The sequence below is a fragment of the Onychomys torridus genome, chromosome 17, assembly GCF_903995425.1.
Source record: "Onychomys torridus chromosome 17, mOncTor1.1, whole genome shotgun sequence".
Taxonomy (NCBI): Eukaryota; Metazoa; Chordata; class Mammalia; order Rodentia; family Cricetidae; genus Onychomys; species Onychomys torridus.
The window spans coordinates 17,799,991-17,816,344 of NC_050459.1; the positions used below are offsets into that span (position 1 = coordinate 17,799,991).

General features: G+C 47.3%; 1 protein-coding gene across 2 annotated transcripts in view; it reads right to left on the reverse strand.

Moving 5' to 3' along the window:
- Positions 1-5,019: 5,019 nt before the first annotated feature.
- Positions 5,020-16,354, reverse strand: part of Gpat4 (glycerol-3-phosphate acyltransferase 4) — a 41,058-nt gene continuing 29,723 nt past the window's right edge. Inside the window, exons 6-13 of one of the 2 annotated variants that reach the window (XM_036209468.1) lie at positions 15,742-15,831; positions 15,505-15,598; positions 14,892-15,007; positions 14,505-14,530; positions 13,839-13,924; positions 9,353-9,481; positions 9,192-9,271; positions 5,020-8,547 (exon numbers count right to left, since the gene is read on the reverse strand). In XM_036209468.1, coding sequence (XP_036065361.1) covers positions 8,439-8,547; positions 9,192-9,271; positions 9,353-9,481; positions 13,839-13,924; positions 14,505-14,530; positions 14,892-15,007; positions 15,505-15,598; positions 15,742-15,831 — 730 coding nt within the window. In that variant the 3' untranslated portion in view covers positions 5,020-8,438. Of the gene's footprint in view, positions 8,548-9,191; positions 9,272-9,352; positions 9,482-13,838; positions 13,925-14,474; positions 14,531-14,891; positions 15,008-15,504; positions 15,599-15,741; positions 15,832-16,354 lie in introns of both variants that reach the window. The other variant, XM_036209466.1, reaches the window with a different exon arrangement.

A 16,354-nucleotide genomic window follows, 5' to 3' on the forward strand; every position in this document is an offset into this window, starting at 1 on the left:
TACCCAGATCCCAGCTCCTCTTTATGACATGCCATGAGCTGCTATTCGATGAGGCAAAGATGTCCCACAACTGTCACTGCTCTGCACTACCCTGTGACGCCACCTACTGGCCAGGACTCCTCACGCTGACGCTCCTTTGCCCGATGCCGCACAGAGATTCTAGCCTTCCATCTGAACCCTTCCCATAGTTCCTCACTCTGCGATGAACCAAGGCCATACTGCATTTAACCACGCCTCCCACCTAGGTACAAGGGTCCACATGCCTGGAGAGAAGAGCAGGTCAGCCCCTAGATACACTTGTAATCTATTGGGGAGAGTTTCTTATAAAAACTACTCCATGGGGGCAGGACACAGGCAGCTTCCATTCCTTAACCAGCAATTCCTCAGCCTACCCTGGTCCGAGGAGGAAGCACCTGACTGGAAATAGCAGACCTGTTCCTTCCACACAGCCATTTGCAGCCTTGGTCTCTACGGCCAGCCCAGAAAACTGTACAGAGTCCTCATGGGCCCTCTCCCAGCAGGAAACAAGCACCATTAATCTCGCTAACGTGAGGGTGGTACATTCACCCGTCCAAGCAAGAGAGTTAGTGTGTGTCAACAGGAAGCCCGTGTTTACCTCCAGCTCTTACACCTTCCCTTCACTACAGAAAGTCCAGGGTGAACTGGGCCGGACGCCAGATCAATCAGGAAAAAAAAAATAATACAGACGCCAACCTGGGTGTGGTTAAGAATGATAATACTAGGCACAGGAGAAAACAGAAGTCCTAGCCTCGGGTAAGGTGAGGAGCCACCAGCCACAACCAGTCCACACAGACTAACAAAGTATCCAGGACTGATGTACATGCCTACGGCTGTAACAGGCAATGTGTAGCTGAGGACACTGACAAAGGGCGTGCTGTTTATTGAGCACCTAAAGTGTGCCAGGCATTATGTAGGCTAACATCCAACCTCCAAGAATCCTACACAGCACGATTCTCCAATAATGAAGAGACATTGGAGCTGAGAAAATGCAATGGGTCAGCCTCAGGCCACACACACAGAGAGGGTAGATAGGTCCAACTGCAGAGATAATTCTTTCTTCCCCTACAATCTCTGTCTTCCCGCCCTCCCCCACACTTCATACAAAGAAAAATGAACCCACACTTGTGAGGTCAAGTGTAAAAACAAGGCCTTCTGGGTCATTGCCCACTCCCCTCACACCCCAGGAATGCCTGGAGGTGGGAGGGTCAGGGAGAGGCTGAGAGAGGGAGGGTGCTGGGCTGTGTGCATGCCAGTGTGCCCAGGGAAAAGAAACCCAACAGGCTGATACGATCTCTTGCTTCCAGAGCAAAGCACCAATTAAACACAAGGCAGATGTGAGCAAATAAAGCTGCGACATCCAGAGAGAAAATCAATACTAGATTATATGTCCTAGCCCAATCATATAACAATTAATACAGAGCAGGTGGGGCGGAGGGCAGCCACCAGAATGCAGAGAACACTGGACTCGCTCTCAGTAGCCTCACATCTCCTGTAGCACCCTCCCGCGCAGGGCTCATGCCCTGGCCCTGCCAGAAAGGGTCTGGGGTTTGATTCTGAAAAAGCTTCCTGAGGTTTGGTGGAGTTCCCGTGACAGCGACATGGGACCGGGTCAAGTGAAAGTGACTCTTGATCATATGGGGAATAAGATGGATGTACCTAGAGGAGGCAAGGGAGCAAAAAACATTTTGGGAAGAGGGCACCCACCAAGAAGCAACAACAACCCAGGTTATGCAGACAGGCTGATAATAGTCAATTTGTTCCTGGAAATAATGAAGGCCCCGCCCTAGCCAAAGCAGCAGGAAATCCAACCCAAATGGAGAAATGGGGAAAGAAGTGTTGGCTCTCTAGAAGTGGTGCTGGGGCTCCCGGAGGGCATCTGTGGTTTATGCAACTCAGAAGGTACAGTTGGGCAATTACTGCATCATTTTCAAGTGGGGTGATTACAGGTGAGTCAAGGTTAGAGGCACCGGGCAGTGAGGACAGTGTGGGCAGTGTGGCTGCCCAGAGCATCCCACAGAAGGGCTCCAGGCCCACTGCCCGGGGAACAGGGATAAGGCGGCATGACACAACTCTCTGCCAAGACAGTTTACCAAGTCCCCTGCCTCAGGGAGAAAGCTCTGGCACCATCAGAAAGAAAGTCAAAAGCGCTGACGTCCCAGAGAAAAACCAGGCTATGTGTGCAAACCTAGTTAAAGTCGACCCAGAACTGCCCCACAAGGGAAAGTGGAGGGGAGGGGCAAACAGGCGACCAGAAGGTTACTGCTTCTGCTTGTCTCTGTGGAAAGCCTAGGCCTGGTCTCGTCCTGTACCCCAAATATTCCAACATGGAAATCCCAAAAGAAGGCGTCCTTTCTGGGTGGGAGTTCCATGGGCCAAGGACTGTTGCATGCCAAGGAAAAAACAAAATTTGTTAGCCGAATATTTTTTAGACATTTTGCAAGATGCACGGCCTCCCTGACAATTTTTAATGTACTAACTGCCTGGTCCAGTGAGCTGATTAATTGGCGCCAGAGCGATCAATAAAAAACAGAAAATTAAAACAATTTTAAAGTGATTAAGTAGTTTAACACCTGTCTCCCGTCACGTCAGCGCAGGAAGAAAAATAAAGCAGGTGTCGAAGGGGCCTCCTGAAGCAAGAGAAAACAGCTCCTGTCTCAGAAATGACAAATCACAGCTGGCGGATCAGATCAATCTGCTGCAGCGGGCCCTTCGCAGAGCCCAGTATAGAGCATCGTGCACAAGGAGCAGGGCCTAAGCCGGAGGGCTCCAGCCTCCAGTCGCCACCTGCTGCTTATCAAGAAGAGCCAGATGCTTGCCTAGGCCCTGGGAGAAATAGGATGCGCAGCCTGAGGACATCTTCCACAGAAACAGGGACCAAGTGGGAAGGCCCTAGCTACGGTCCCCTCAGTACTACATCGGTGATCCAGGAAGTGGCTCAAGGGTACTTCAGACTTGGTTGCAGGCCCATGGAGTCAAGGGAAATAACACATGGTCACATCTATCCCTAGGATAACCAGGTCCTCTTTTCTGGAAGCATGTCTCTCTTCCCTTCCTACCAAGGGAAATCCCCAATCTCTGCTATTCCCTTAGTCTTCTGTTTTCTCCTGGCTTCCAACAGGTGGTGAGGTTCTGGTGGGTGATGCCCAAATGTCCTTTGCGATGCCAATCTTTGTTCCAGCTTCTCTCCCCTCACCTCTACTTCAACTAGAGCAGAAGCTTCCGAGCAAGCCACACCTCTCCCACAGCTTTTGACCTCCCAGGAAGTCATCTTGGAACAGAGGAAACTCTTGAGATGATTCTTTGCGTCTGCCTCCACCAGACTCCTCCCAGAATGGAAAAGTACTGGGCAGGAGAAGTGAGGTGAATCAGTAAAGGTTAGTTGTCTGTTCCTTCTTGAGAGTGGTCTTGAGCTGGGTGTGGTGGCACACACCTGAGATCTTACACTTAGGAGACTGGGTGGGAGTGTAACAGGTTCAAGACCAACTTAGGCTACAAAGCAAGATTTACTGATGTGTGTGTGTATACATATACATATATATATACACGTGTGTATGTATGTGTGTGTGTGTGTGTGTGTGTGTGTGTGTGTGTATTTCTAGAAAGCTCTATTCATGTCCCCCTTTGGCTTCTGGAGCGTGGTGCACCACCCAATGACATTGGGACTGGAGCTCGGGCACAGGCCTGAGGTTTTTAGAAGAGGAGCCATTCTCCCTGACCAACCTCCTGCATCCAGGGACAGAAGCCACACACCCAAAAAGAACTGTGCTAATACCTGCTGTTCACCCTTCAAGGTCCCCTGATGGCAGCACACCACCCCAGACTGGACCAGGAGAGGAAGCTCCAACAGCTAGTTGCTGTAAAGCCTGCAGCAGCTAGGGGACACCAGAGACCACTTGTGGATTTCATTTTTCCCCAAGATAGGGTCTCACTGTGTATTCCATGCAGGCCCAGAACTATGTAGATCAAGCTAGCCTTCAATTCAGAGATCCACCTGCCTCTGCCTCTGGAGTGCAGGAATTAAAGATGTGTGTACTGGCTTGTGGACTTCTCAGCCTCCTGCCATGTCTCTGCTCATCACACTGACAGAAGGCCAAGAAGGGCCTCCAGCTGTTTTTAAAAATGTGTGTGTGTGTGTGTGTGTGTGTGTGTGTGTGTGTGTGTGTGTGTCCAATGAAGCCAGAAAAGGACACCAGGTTCCCTAGAACTGGAATTAAAGGCAGCTGTAAGCTGTTTTTTGAGTGCTAGGAACATAACTGAGATCCCTGAACAGCAAGTACTCTTAACCACTGAGCCACCTCTCCAGCTGTTCAGACAAACAATGACCATCCAGCCTGATTTTCCTTTCCCTAACATCCCCCTGGGTAAGAACTCTGGCTAAGCAGCTCCATAGAGCAACTGATCTGCAGCCAGGCTTAAGGTGTCAAACACTTCACACTGTACAGCAAACATTTGTGCCAATGAAAAGCCCACAAAAGAAAGACTTCCAATCTGTAGCTGTTGACTCATTTTTATAATCAACATCCATGTCTCCAGGTATTCCCTGACCTGTGGATATGGCTTTGGTAATACGGCCAGACAGCTAAAGGTCCTATAGTTTGTTTCTAGTTCATTTTAAGTATCTGCTCCAACAGGTGTTTGATGCAGGGTCCTCTTGACCCTGGGAAAGGTTCCTTAGTATGTGCCCCAGGGACCTGCCCAGGCCCCTCAGCGCCATCCAGGGGCAGTCAAGCAGGGAACTGCACCACTCAGAAGCCAACACAAGTTCTTGACTCTGCTGGCCTGCTATTGCTCCCGGCAGAGTAAGACACTGACTGAGATAAAGTTTCCCTGGGCCCAAGTTCCAAACTCTGCTGTTTTGTTTCTGTTAAAATGCAATTGTTTTTCTCCAGAGTGTGCAGTGACTGCTCCGCGTCAGGAAGATGTATGAAAATCCCCACTTCAATTCAGCATCCCTTTTCTCCCAGACAAACATGGTCGGATTTTAATAAATCAAAGAGCTACAGTGTTTAATAAAAATTTATTGACTTACAAGTGATTATTTATCAAAAGACCATTAATAGCAGGTACTGAAATGATGTGTTACTGGGTGGCGCTGGGAAACTAATAGGAAATCAATGCTGCTGGCCGGACGGAATGCATATGAGCAGCCCACCTCCCCCCCAACAGCGAGCAAAATTTCACCAGCAAAATACACCAGACGCTAGCCCTGGTGCAGTGAAAAGTTCCTCCTTTTTATTTATTGTTTACAAATGAAATAATCAATACTTTTAATCTAGAGCAAAATTTATTAACTTTCCCATCGGAGAGAGACATATTGACTAGGGGAGAGGGGAGTGAGTGCCATGAAAGATGGATGGCTAGATGGTCATCTCTTAGCCTGTTCAAGCGTCTGTGTGCAGGAGTTGGGATATCCCAGGCCACACACGATGGTATACCTGGAGAAACTGAGTCTGGCAACGAAGATGTACAAGAGGGTGAACGGCATCTGTAGCGACATGGCAGTATCTTTCAAACATCGGGGGCCAGCAGCAAACACCAACCCAGACAGTAGGATCTAGTAAACTCTAGAAGGAAGCTGCAGGGTTTATAGGCTCAGATTGCCACAAGGAATTGGTTAGTGCCCACTGACAAGCCTTTCAGTATCTAAAAGCCCCTTGCTGCTGTCCTGGCCCACCATCTCTCACACATCAAGGTCTCTTACACATCAAGGTCTCTTTCATCTCTGAGATGTGGTGATATAAAACAGCTCCCATCAAGCTTTGCTCATGGGGGCCTGGCCAGCCCGACATCCTTCTACTGAGCTTCCTATTATCTGGGGAATTTTACTAGCCTAACTAGAAAGCTCTTTAACTAGCTGGTAAAAAGTCATGTCTGAGTGGAAATTGTGTATGATCCACAGTCCCAGCTACCCAGCAGATCTGGGGACAGCACTCCAAGGACAAGGGCAGTGGTTAGGTTCCCAAGCTGGGTTTGCAGGGAGGAGCCAGTATCTCAAAATGGACCCACACAATTTTAGGACTCAAAGCTCACATGTGAACAATTGGCTTTTAATGGAACTGGAGCTGGAACAAGAGCTCAGTCAATAAAAGCACTTGCATGAAGACCTGAGTTTGAGCTCCCAGAACCAATGGTAAGAAAACAACCCTAGGAAGGTGGCTTCTACTTCTAACCGCAGTGCTGGGCAAGTAGACAGGAGATTCACCGGCCAATCAGCCGGTGTCTCAAAAACAAGGTGAGGCCTGACCGAAGAAGTGATAGCTGAGGCTCTCCTCTGGCCTCCACATGCACTACCACACAATGTACCCACCCACACTGACATAGACACACAGGTACACACACATACACCTACTGAAATGTCAGAGGTGTTTAAGGCCTCGGAAGTCACTAAATTTGTTAGGAAATAGAGAAATAATACAGCATGGGAACAGCAGGTTGACAAGTGGGATTGGAGCTCTCGAGTACTCAGGCTGTCCTTGGGGCCTAGTTTGTATCATGTTGTAAGACCAGCACCATACCAAATCTCTGGCTTGCAGGTAACTGGGAACCTGCAGGACCCAGTCACAAATGGTCAGCAGCAGAGCAGTGCCTGGAGCAAGTGCTGAGGAAGGATGCGCACACATCTCCCGTCTCCTCACTGGTACCTGCTGTGTCTGGGTGCCGGGATAGGGTGTGGGGGGTAGGGGTTGGGAGGGAGTGAGCCCAGTGAAAACTCCCTACACAGATCGTGGGGTCAAACCAGGAGCAGCAGCTTCAAAGGATGCCTGACCCTAGACCGTTTAAAAGGACAGCATTGAAATACTACATTCTATGTAAGCCAAAACCTGCTTTTCATTTTTGAACATTTGTAAAATAGCTCCCAAGAGGCTGTTCTTAGTCGTAGGTGTTTTTATTTGAAGTGTTTCCACTGAGAACGGAGCAGGCAGGAGGGAACGGGAGGCTAGAGGTGACAGGAAGGTAGGGGTGACACCACAGGGTCCTCAAGCATCAGAGTGGCATCAGTTCATAGCCTTGGGAGCCAGGGTGCCCTCCTAGAATGGCCTCACATCCCAGACTTTGGGTATCTACAATGTTCTGACAAGTGCCGTGACTGTGCCATTGTGGAACAATGGCATGTGGGTGGGAAGGTAATCTTCCTTTGGAGGAACTGAGAGTTGGCGGACCTCAGAAGTAAGAGTGGAGTGGCTGACTTGGGGTCTGTCCCCAGTGGCTGTTGGGTGGTTTGCAGGCCTGCTATTTCTCCTGCCACCATGGTCATGGGTGCACACAGTGTTCCCACCCGCCAGCCTACTCATCAGCTCCCTCCTCACACCTTCCCCTCAGATCCCGACAGGGCCTCTCTCTCACCTCATCAATGGTGTTTTTCATGGCTCTCATCTGGGAGAAAGCTAGAAACAGAGATGTGGAAACACCTAATCTGAGAGTTTGCCCCTCCTGAGCAGTACTATCCTCACTGCAGACTGAAGTACAGACCCTGCCACCCAGGGTCATTTTCAAGTACCTCAGTTGTTAACCAGCAAGAAATACATTTCTCAGGGAGTGAAGTCAGGGCCCTAAATTCATTTGCCATCCAGTTTTATTTACTCACAAAACAAGTTTAAAATCCTGGGCAGCAGCTGTGAGCTCTGACCTTTTCGTCCTGCCATGTTCTATGAAGCCATCCCTGTGGACCAGCATCCATTTCCTTCACATATACTAGCACTGGAATCCCCACAACAACCCTGTGAGGTAGGTTATCATCACCCTCTGCAATTCCATGTAACAGACAGGGAAACTGAGACATACACAGTAAACACACAAGTCATGTGGGGACTCAGGCTCAGCCTGGAGTCTGACCCCTAGGGCTAGCTAGCTGACCAGAGGCCCGCTGGCTTCTTCCAAGCTCCTCTGGTGATCTTCGAAAGCAGGAACACATGACTTATGAACTTAGGACTCCATCTGCTGAACGGAACGAACACTCCTGTAGACAATTTTCCTTCTGTCCCATCTAAAAGCTCCAAGGCTGGAGGTTGTTTAGACCCTTGCTTCAGCAGTGTCTCTTCTGATTTCCCCAGCATGTAGATGTCCCTACACAGTAACACCAACATTCTCTCGTGGCAAGAATGGGGCCCGCCTTCCCACCAGCTAGCACACAACAGATCTGCTTTAATGAGATTCCTCTTAGAGGCTTACTATAAAAGAACAAGAGGCATTTGCCCCGGGGAGCCCCAGCCAGCAGCATTCTGGGTAGAGGGCAGCAGGCAGTACATGGAGCTCTGAAGAATTCAGGAGTCCTGGAGTCCGGAACAGCCTGAGGGCCAGAGTCTGAAGATGCAGCAGTGGGTGGCGGGGGGTGGTAGAGGTGGTGGCAGCAACTCCAGCTGGCTCACTTGTCAGGATTGAGAGGTGGCGGCTCCAGCCAGTGCCAGGCAGAGAGAGCCTCAGGACCGGCTCCGATCCTCGTGGTTACCGACAATCATCTTGCTATACAGTTTTTGCTGCTCCTCCTTGAATGTGTCCTTCACCTTTTCTCTCTTCAATCCACCATCCCTGAAAAGACAAAGGCTAATATAGCAGCAGAGAAGGCGACTGGTCAGTCTGCAGTCTGACAGATGCAGTCTATGGTTCAAATGCAAGGAAAACCTGGCAGGAAACATGGAGCAAGCTCCTGTTGAACTACTGCAGATACTCGGGGTTAATTCTGACTCGGAGAACAGAAGCTCACACCCTGCCTCACAGCTGTTCTTGTACAGAAGTTTCAACGGGACACAGCCATGACTACTTGTTCATGTATTCTCTTTGGTTGCTTTTATACTATAAATGGCACGGATAAGCGGTTGCAAGACACCTATAAAACTGTGCGAAAAAGTGGGCCACCTCCTGTGCAGGAGCTAAGACAAGACAATGTAGTAAAGGAAATGTCTACTTTTCAATGTACACAGACAACAGAGAAATTCCGAAGTTTCCACATGGAGTCAGGTCATCTCTGCCTAGAGGCTCAAACTGTCTGGAAGCCCCCAGACTGGGCAAAGGCCCACAGTTCCATGTTCCTGAGGACGACACGGCATTATTGGCTGGGACTAGGGAAAAGAAGTCCGGCCATCCCTTCCCTAGGGCCAGTAAGTTTCAATCTGTGCCAGGGAGGAAGCCATTTGCCTCAGAGGTGCTTAGACTCTGCAATCAGCTCTACTCACCACAGAAGGTCTACCAGTCCCCCTTGCCGGGCAATGGCAGACTTCACCCTGTTAGCGAACTGCACAGCATCTTCATCTTTCTGTAACAAAGAATGAATGAGAACACTGCCGGACCCCTGAACCCCACAGCACACTTACACTGGAGGATGGGAGACACCTACCTCTCTGGTCATAGGCGGCAGGTACCAAACGCTGCAGACAATGGCCCAACTGGTCATCATTCTCAGCAAGTACGTCACCATCCCATACTTACTGCTATTCCAGAAGGCATCGCCGAACTGAGGGTCATACTGTACAAGAGAGGAGACTGGCTATAAGGGCTACAGAAGCACCTGTGACCAGTGCTTGGTGAAGGGTCCACAGGGGCAGGGATCCAGGTCAGGAGCACCCCTGGCCCCAGTAAATACTGCTAAAGCGGCTCTGAAGCCATGGAGTCTGCCCTCCAGCCCTCCGGATTCAACTCAGGCCATCAGGGAGGTCTTTCCTGACCATCACACCCACATAGCTCCTTCCTCAGCAGCCTCATCTTGCACTCACAAGCAAGATGTAAGTTCAGACAACCCAAAACCAGAATGCAGGAGAACACACTATCAATTATTCATTTCCTAGGTTCATAATTACCAACAGTCCACTGTGCATGCTTCATGCATCCTTTCCTTTTTATGAGGCCTATTTTAAACATCAAGGCATGTACTTACATAAAGTATATATAAACCTTCATACATAATCAACTTTTTCATGGGACATTCACAGGAAAAATTCTAACGCTCCAGATCATGAAAGAAACACTTAGAAAGCTTGCAACATACTATATTAAAACTTGAGTATTGCAAATACAGTTTGCATATTTACAATTCTAACAAAGTAAATTTCTGTTCGGGCAGAAAATTCTGCTAATTAAATCACCAGTATCCACTAGCAAATGGGTCCACACTCATTAGTCTCATGAGGTCTCAACAAGGCAGGTGTATTAGGTACTTGGGTTTGTCAATGATTTTAGTGAAGGGAAAAGGCCGTTTTCAAGGTGTTTTGTGAGAAAAATGATTGCAGCTACTGAGCTATTAGACCACAGTGATCTTAGGGGTAGGAAAGTGCTGAAGGAAGGTACAGGAGAAGTAACAGGAAGAGCTGGGTCCTTGAGAGCAGGAGCGACTGCTACCAAATGTTTGCAGAGATAGATGAGGAGGCAGTGCACTGACCACAGAGTCACACAGTGACAGGTCAGCATGGAGAATGCATAAACAAACGAAGAGTTCCAAGAGTTATCCCCAGGACCAAGGTACCACCACTGCTGCTTTCCCTGGTACAAGGATGCCTGTAGAGTACTGTCATGGAGATTTGTGTGTTGGAGGATGGGATTTCAAGTGTGTCCAATCTTGTAGGCCTTCCCAGCCTAAGTTTATGATTTCAGAATAAAGACTGAACAACTATGTTGAGATTAAGTCCTAACAATAAAAATAGAGACTTAACAACAGGAACTAAGAAACTTAACACTTATGTACCTTAAATACCACCACTAAGGGGAGCAGGAGGGATGGCTCAGCAGTTAAGAACACCAGCTGCTCTTCCAGGGGACCCTGGTTCAATTCCCAGCACCTACATGTCAGCTCACAGCCATCTGTAACTCTGGTGGTTCCAGAGGTTCTGATATTCTCTTCTGGTTTCCTTAGGCACCAGGTACATAAGTTGTGTACAGAAGCATACTGACAAAACACCCACACACATAAACTTTAAAAATAGCAACAGCAGGGGCTGGAGAGATGGCTCAGTGGTTAAGAACTTCCAGAGGACCCAGGTTTGATTCCCAGTACCAACATGGCAGTTCACAGCTGTCTATAATTCCAGTTCCAGGAGATCCTACACCCTTATACAGACATATGCACATAAGATAAAAATAAATCATTTTTTTAAAAAAAGCAAGTGAATTTTTTAATACCAGTAAGAAACAAGGGAGAATGAAAATTTAAAACTAACCTACAGAAGAAGATTACAAAGATAATGCAGCTAACCAGACATACTGGAGTATACCTGTCATCCCAGCTACTTAGAAAACTGAGGTAAAAAGGATGATTTTGAGCCTGGGCGCTTGAGCCCAGCCTTGGTAACACAGGAAGGCCTGCTTCTAAACATAACCTGACTCCTTTGTCACAAGCACATGAGCAGAAGCTGTGATAGCGGTAAGGATCAAGTCCTCTGCTGAGGACTGACTCTCTGTCCATGGCAGGCAGACAGCACGGCAAAGCAAGGCAAGACCAAAGTTCAAAATAACAGCTCACATTCTCAAAATCAGTGACTTGTGATTGTAGAAATATCATAAAAGCACTGTCACTGCTGAGGTTACCCAAGTTCAGATATCAATAGAACTTCAAAAAAACAAGAAACTATCTGCTGAACAGAAGTCTGTGATATGTGAACAGGAAGAAAACTTACATGCATTTTACTTTACAGAGAAGTCCTAACTCTCTCAAGATTTCATACTTCACAGTGGATGAGAGCCATGCTGCACAGCAGAGGGTTTACCAATGTGAGTCCCTGACCAGTACCCTAAGTATCACCCAGGGCCTTGATAAAATGACATTTAGAATTTGGCATGAGGAATACCAATCTCTTTAACCACCCCACCAGGTGATGCTATTATAAGAGCTAACACAGTGAGGGGAAAAAAAGGCTGGTAGCTCACCAAACATAATTGATACAAGACCCCCACATACTATTATGCTAGACTGCAGGATGACACTTGGTGGTGTGATGGCTATTCTTGGTTGTCAATTTAACTACATCTGAAATTAACTAAAACCTAAGGGGCTGGGTACATCTGTGAGAGATTATTTTTTTTTCTTAACTGAACCATTTGAAGTGGGAAGATCCACTTTTTATCTGGATCCTTTATGTGGGAAGTCTACCTTTAATCTGGGCCATACCTTCTAGTGGCAGCCTGTATCAAGGACCTGGAAGAATGAAGGTTACTCTCTTTGCCTGCTTACCATCACTTTCACTGACAAGTCCATTCCTTCACTGACATTAGAGCCTACTTCTTCAGGATTCTGGCATATACTGAAGACAACTAAGACATAAGCCTTATGGACTGAATAACTACTAGATTCTTGGATGTTCTGCTGGAAGACAGCCACTGCTGGGCTAGCTGGGCCACAGCCTGTAAACTACTCTAATAAATCTCATATATATCTATGTAGTAGAATATTTTAAGGTGTGTTACTTTTGTTTATGTTGTATTTGTTGAACTCTGTGAAGCTGTGTTACTGTGCCTGTCTAAAACACCTGATGGTCTAATAAAGAGCTGAACGGCCAATAGCGAGGCAGGAGAAAGGACAGGTGGGGCTGGCAGGCAGAGAGAATAGATAGGAGAAAACTGGGAAGAGAGATTGGAGAGCTAGAAGCCAGAGAAAGAGGACTCCAGGGGCCAGCCACTCAGCTACACATCGAGCCACAGAGTAAGAATAAGATTTACAGAAGTCAGAGAACTGGAAAAGCCCAGAGGCAAAAGGTAGACGGGATAAGTTAACATAAGGAAAGCTAGTGAGAAACTAGGCCAAGCTAAGGCTGGGGCATTCATAAGTAATAACAAGCCTCTGTGTGTGATTTATTTGGAAGCTGAGTGGCAGTCCCCTCAAAAAGAGCAAAAACCTCCAATGTATATATATTCATTCAATTGGTTCTGTTCCTCCAGAAAACCCTAAGACAGGTGGGATGTAGACTCCACTCTATACTTCCATAGCAGACCCTGCTAAGGACTATTTCTTGGCATGTCATTCACCACCTATGGCTAAGTCGACCAGGCCTGACCATCAGTGAACCTACAGCATTGATTCAGTTATTTGCAGGCGTGGTGTTCTGCTTAGCTAGTAGAAGGTGCTGTCCACCTACCCAGTTGTTGTGCTGGCAAGCAGAAGACTAAGTGGGATACATTTCTACACCACTCTGCAAACAGACACTGAAAAGACAGGGCTAAACTGAGTTCTTCACAACTTCCGACCCTGCCCTAAAATGTCAGCCTAAGTATGCTGACATTACTGAAAACAAACTGTCTGGGGAGTAATACCATGAGGTCTAGATTCTTTTAGAAATAATACACATCTGCACTAAGTTATAAGGGGATGAGGGACTGAGGAATATAGGGAAGCTGACCGGTTGAAGCATCCCATGTCCCCAGGGAGTCTAAGGGGTTGGTTACAAGGACAAGTGCCTTCCTGAAGGGCAGAAACAAGAGTGGAGATGCTCCCAGGATCCAGTCCATCATCACTGGAAAGAGGATACTGAAATGTTACGCAGTGGGGTGCTTAGCTGCATGTAGTCTAAGGAGGCTCCATCCCTTCTCTCCTCTCTACCCACTGCACAAGTCCAGCTTACAACCCTCCACTGCTCCTGAAAGTCACCTGTGCAGCCAGAGTGCCTTACACGTCAACAAAGCAGCGAAGACACAAGTACAAAGCTTATGCAGTTTCTGTTTGCAGAACCTGGTAGCTGTTCTTCTCCCACATCCCACATCTCTATGCATCCCGCCAGCACCTCTTCTACTGCTCTGCCCACACGGCCTGGCAGTGCTGTAGAGAAAGAGGAGCAGACCCAACTAGTTCACCAATTCCCACCTCCCACCTGTGCATTCGAGCTGGCTCAGAGGTCATATACCTTGATAGCAACAGGGTAAACAGTGGCTCCAATTTCAAAGCTTCCCTTTTTGAACATCATCACCGATGTGTTATTGATGCAGGTTCCTGAAACACAGGCAAGAGAAAACCCTTTCTTTCTGGACTTCTACCCGGTGTTTCTTTAGCACTAAAAATAATCCTCAAACAGCATAAGCCAACCATCACCCAAATGATGAATGAACACCAAGGGACTGGATAAATGCAATCTTTATTCCTTTTCTCCTCTCTCAGGCCACTGTCCCAGCCTTAGGTATAGAGCAGGGATGCCAAGTAGACTGAGGGAGTACTCTATGAGAGGCTGGAAAGCTACCTGTCAACAGTATCACATGAAGGATCCTGCACCAGTGGGGTACACACTATCAAACTTAACCAAACTTATGAACTGACCCTAGTTGTCAGTCTCTCATGCTAAAAGACCCCAGTGCTGCCCAGGGCTCGGGGCCTGGTCTCCCTCCCCAGAGTTCCCCCGGGCTCGGGGCCTGGTCTCCCTCCCCAGAGTTCCTCCGGGCTCGGGGCCTGGTCTCCTTCCCCAGAGTTCCCCGGGCTCAGGGCCTGGTATCCCTCCCCAGAGTCCCCCAGGCTCAGGGTCTGGTCTCCCACTCCCATCACTTAGTACCTTCTGGGAAGATGAGGATGGGCAGCTTACTTTTATCTTGTACGTGCTCAGTCAGTCTTTAGGATAAAGAAAAAAATGGAGGAGTCAATGACCTTATAGGTTGCAAATAGCAATGAAAGTTTTTTGGCTTGAAATCTGTATATCTCAGTAATGGACCATTTGCCCAGCATATACAATGCTCTACCCAGCACCACCCAAAACAAACAAGAAATTGTAGTTCCTAATTTATTTATTGGGAAGGATATAATGAAAACATAAATAACTTGGTAAATAATACTGGGTTTATTTATATCCGTTTTTAGATGTCCTAAAACTTTATTACAACTATATAGACTCATTATAAAGGGATGACTACCCTGAAAATATTTTCTGTTTGCTTCCTAACTAGATCAGTAGAATATCATTTTGCCCATTTACCTCTTTGCCACCAGGTGGCGATCTTTAACTTCAGAACGCTCAAACCAGACATGGGGGCAGGCTTTCACCATGGCTCTTTGAATCACACCCATAAGGCCCCCGTGCACCTGCCCTACCTAATCTCAAACAGAGAGGAATAATTAGTGAATACATCCTTACACAAATCCCAATCCCACAAAATACACACCCCAGGCTCTCCTTGTTACTATTTCATAATTTTAAGTTTCTCACTATCAAGAAACCACTATTTAGGCTCCTCTGATTCTGAAGTCCCCTTTGGCATCAGTGCCAGAGGCTATTCCAGTTAAACACATAAAGATGAGTAACTTTGAAAATGGCCCTCTCAGGTATTCTCAATGCCTCTCACCTCGCTTTCTCAAGACTCCCTTTTCTTGTAATCTCCTCAGTCTAGGGACACAAGACACAATCCCCAGCCATACTCTCAATCACTACTCAGAACAGCTTCTATCCAGGTCTAGGGTGACCCTCTTAAGTTGGGACCTACACACAAAAACATGTTCACATGTGTGAACCCTTAATCAAGGAAGTTTCCTATGGAGGGTCTAGAGATCTCCTAGTCCTGATCAGAAAACCACAAAAAGAGGCTTTGTACCATGGCATAGTAGCCATCGCTGGCCAAGATGATCACATCAATGGGAGATGTATGATTAGCCACACAGATGCCACCATTTCTTGGTCTGTTTTTCCTGGGTATAAAATACATGCAAAGCAATAAACATGGCATGAATCAATTCGTTTGGAACACACCTCCCACCTCACAAGCATCACTAGGCTCTAGACAAATGTTAATGAGTCTCCCTCCATGTTAATATATATAAAGTTCCCTCACCTGTTGTGGTAGGTAATGATGGCTGTCAGGGCTCGCACACAGATCCGGTAGCACATTAAGTGGACATGTTTACTCAAAAACTCCTTAAACCTGCAACAACAGGACAGCTGAGGTGTTTGTGAGGACAAGTTGCTAGCTCCAACTATTTAACAGTGCACAAAGTACTTGCAGAAATATTAGCACACATGGTAAAACCTGCAAATGTATTGTTTAACATCTTTATAGCCACACGCAATCCAAGAAATGCAATGAGACTTGATGACATTCATCTGTTAGTGGTTGAAAATCTTTAGGCCGAGAATTCCCAGCATAGACAAGCCAAGGTTTCTTAGATTACTGTCCCCCAACTCACCACCCATAGCAGGTACAACCTCTTTACCAGCCCCAGCAAAATCAGTATCTATGGGCCCGCAGAACTTCCCTAAGGGAGTAAAGTTTCCTTAAGAAAGAAGGGTGGTGGGGAGAAAGAAAAATCTACTTACACTCTAAGTTATTTGTCAACTTACAGAGCTAGCAGAACCATGCAATTAAACATCTTAGAGTTCGGGCTACAGCAGCAACAGAGAACTTGCCCTGCATATAGGGTCCTGGTTTTGATCCCCAGCAAAACCAA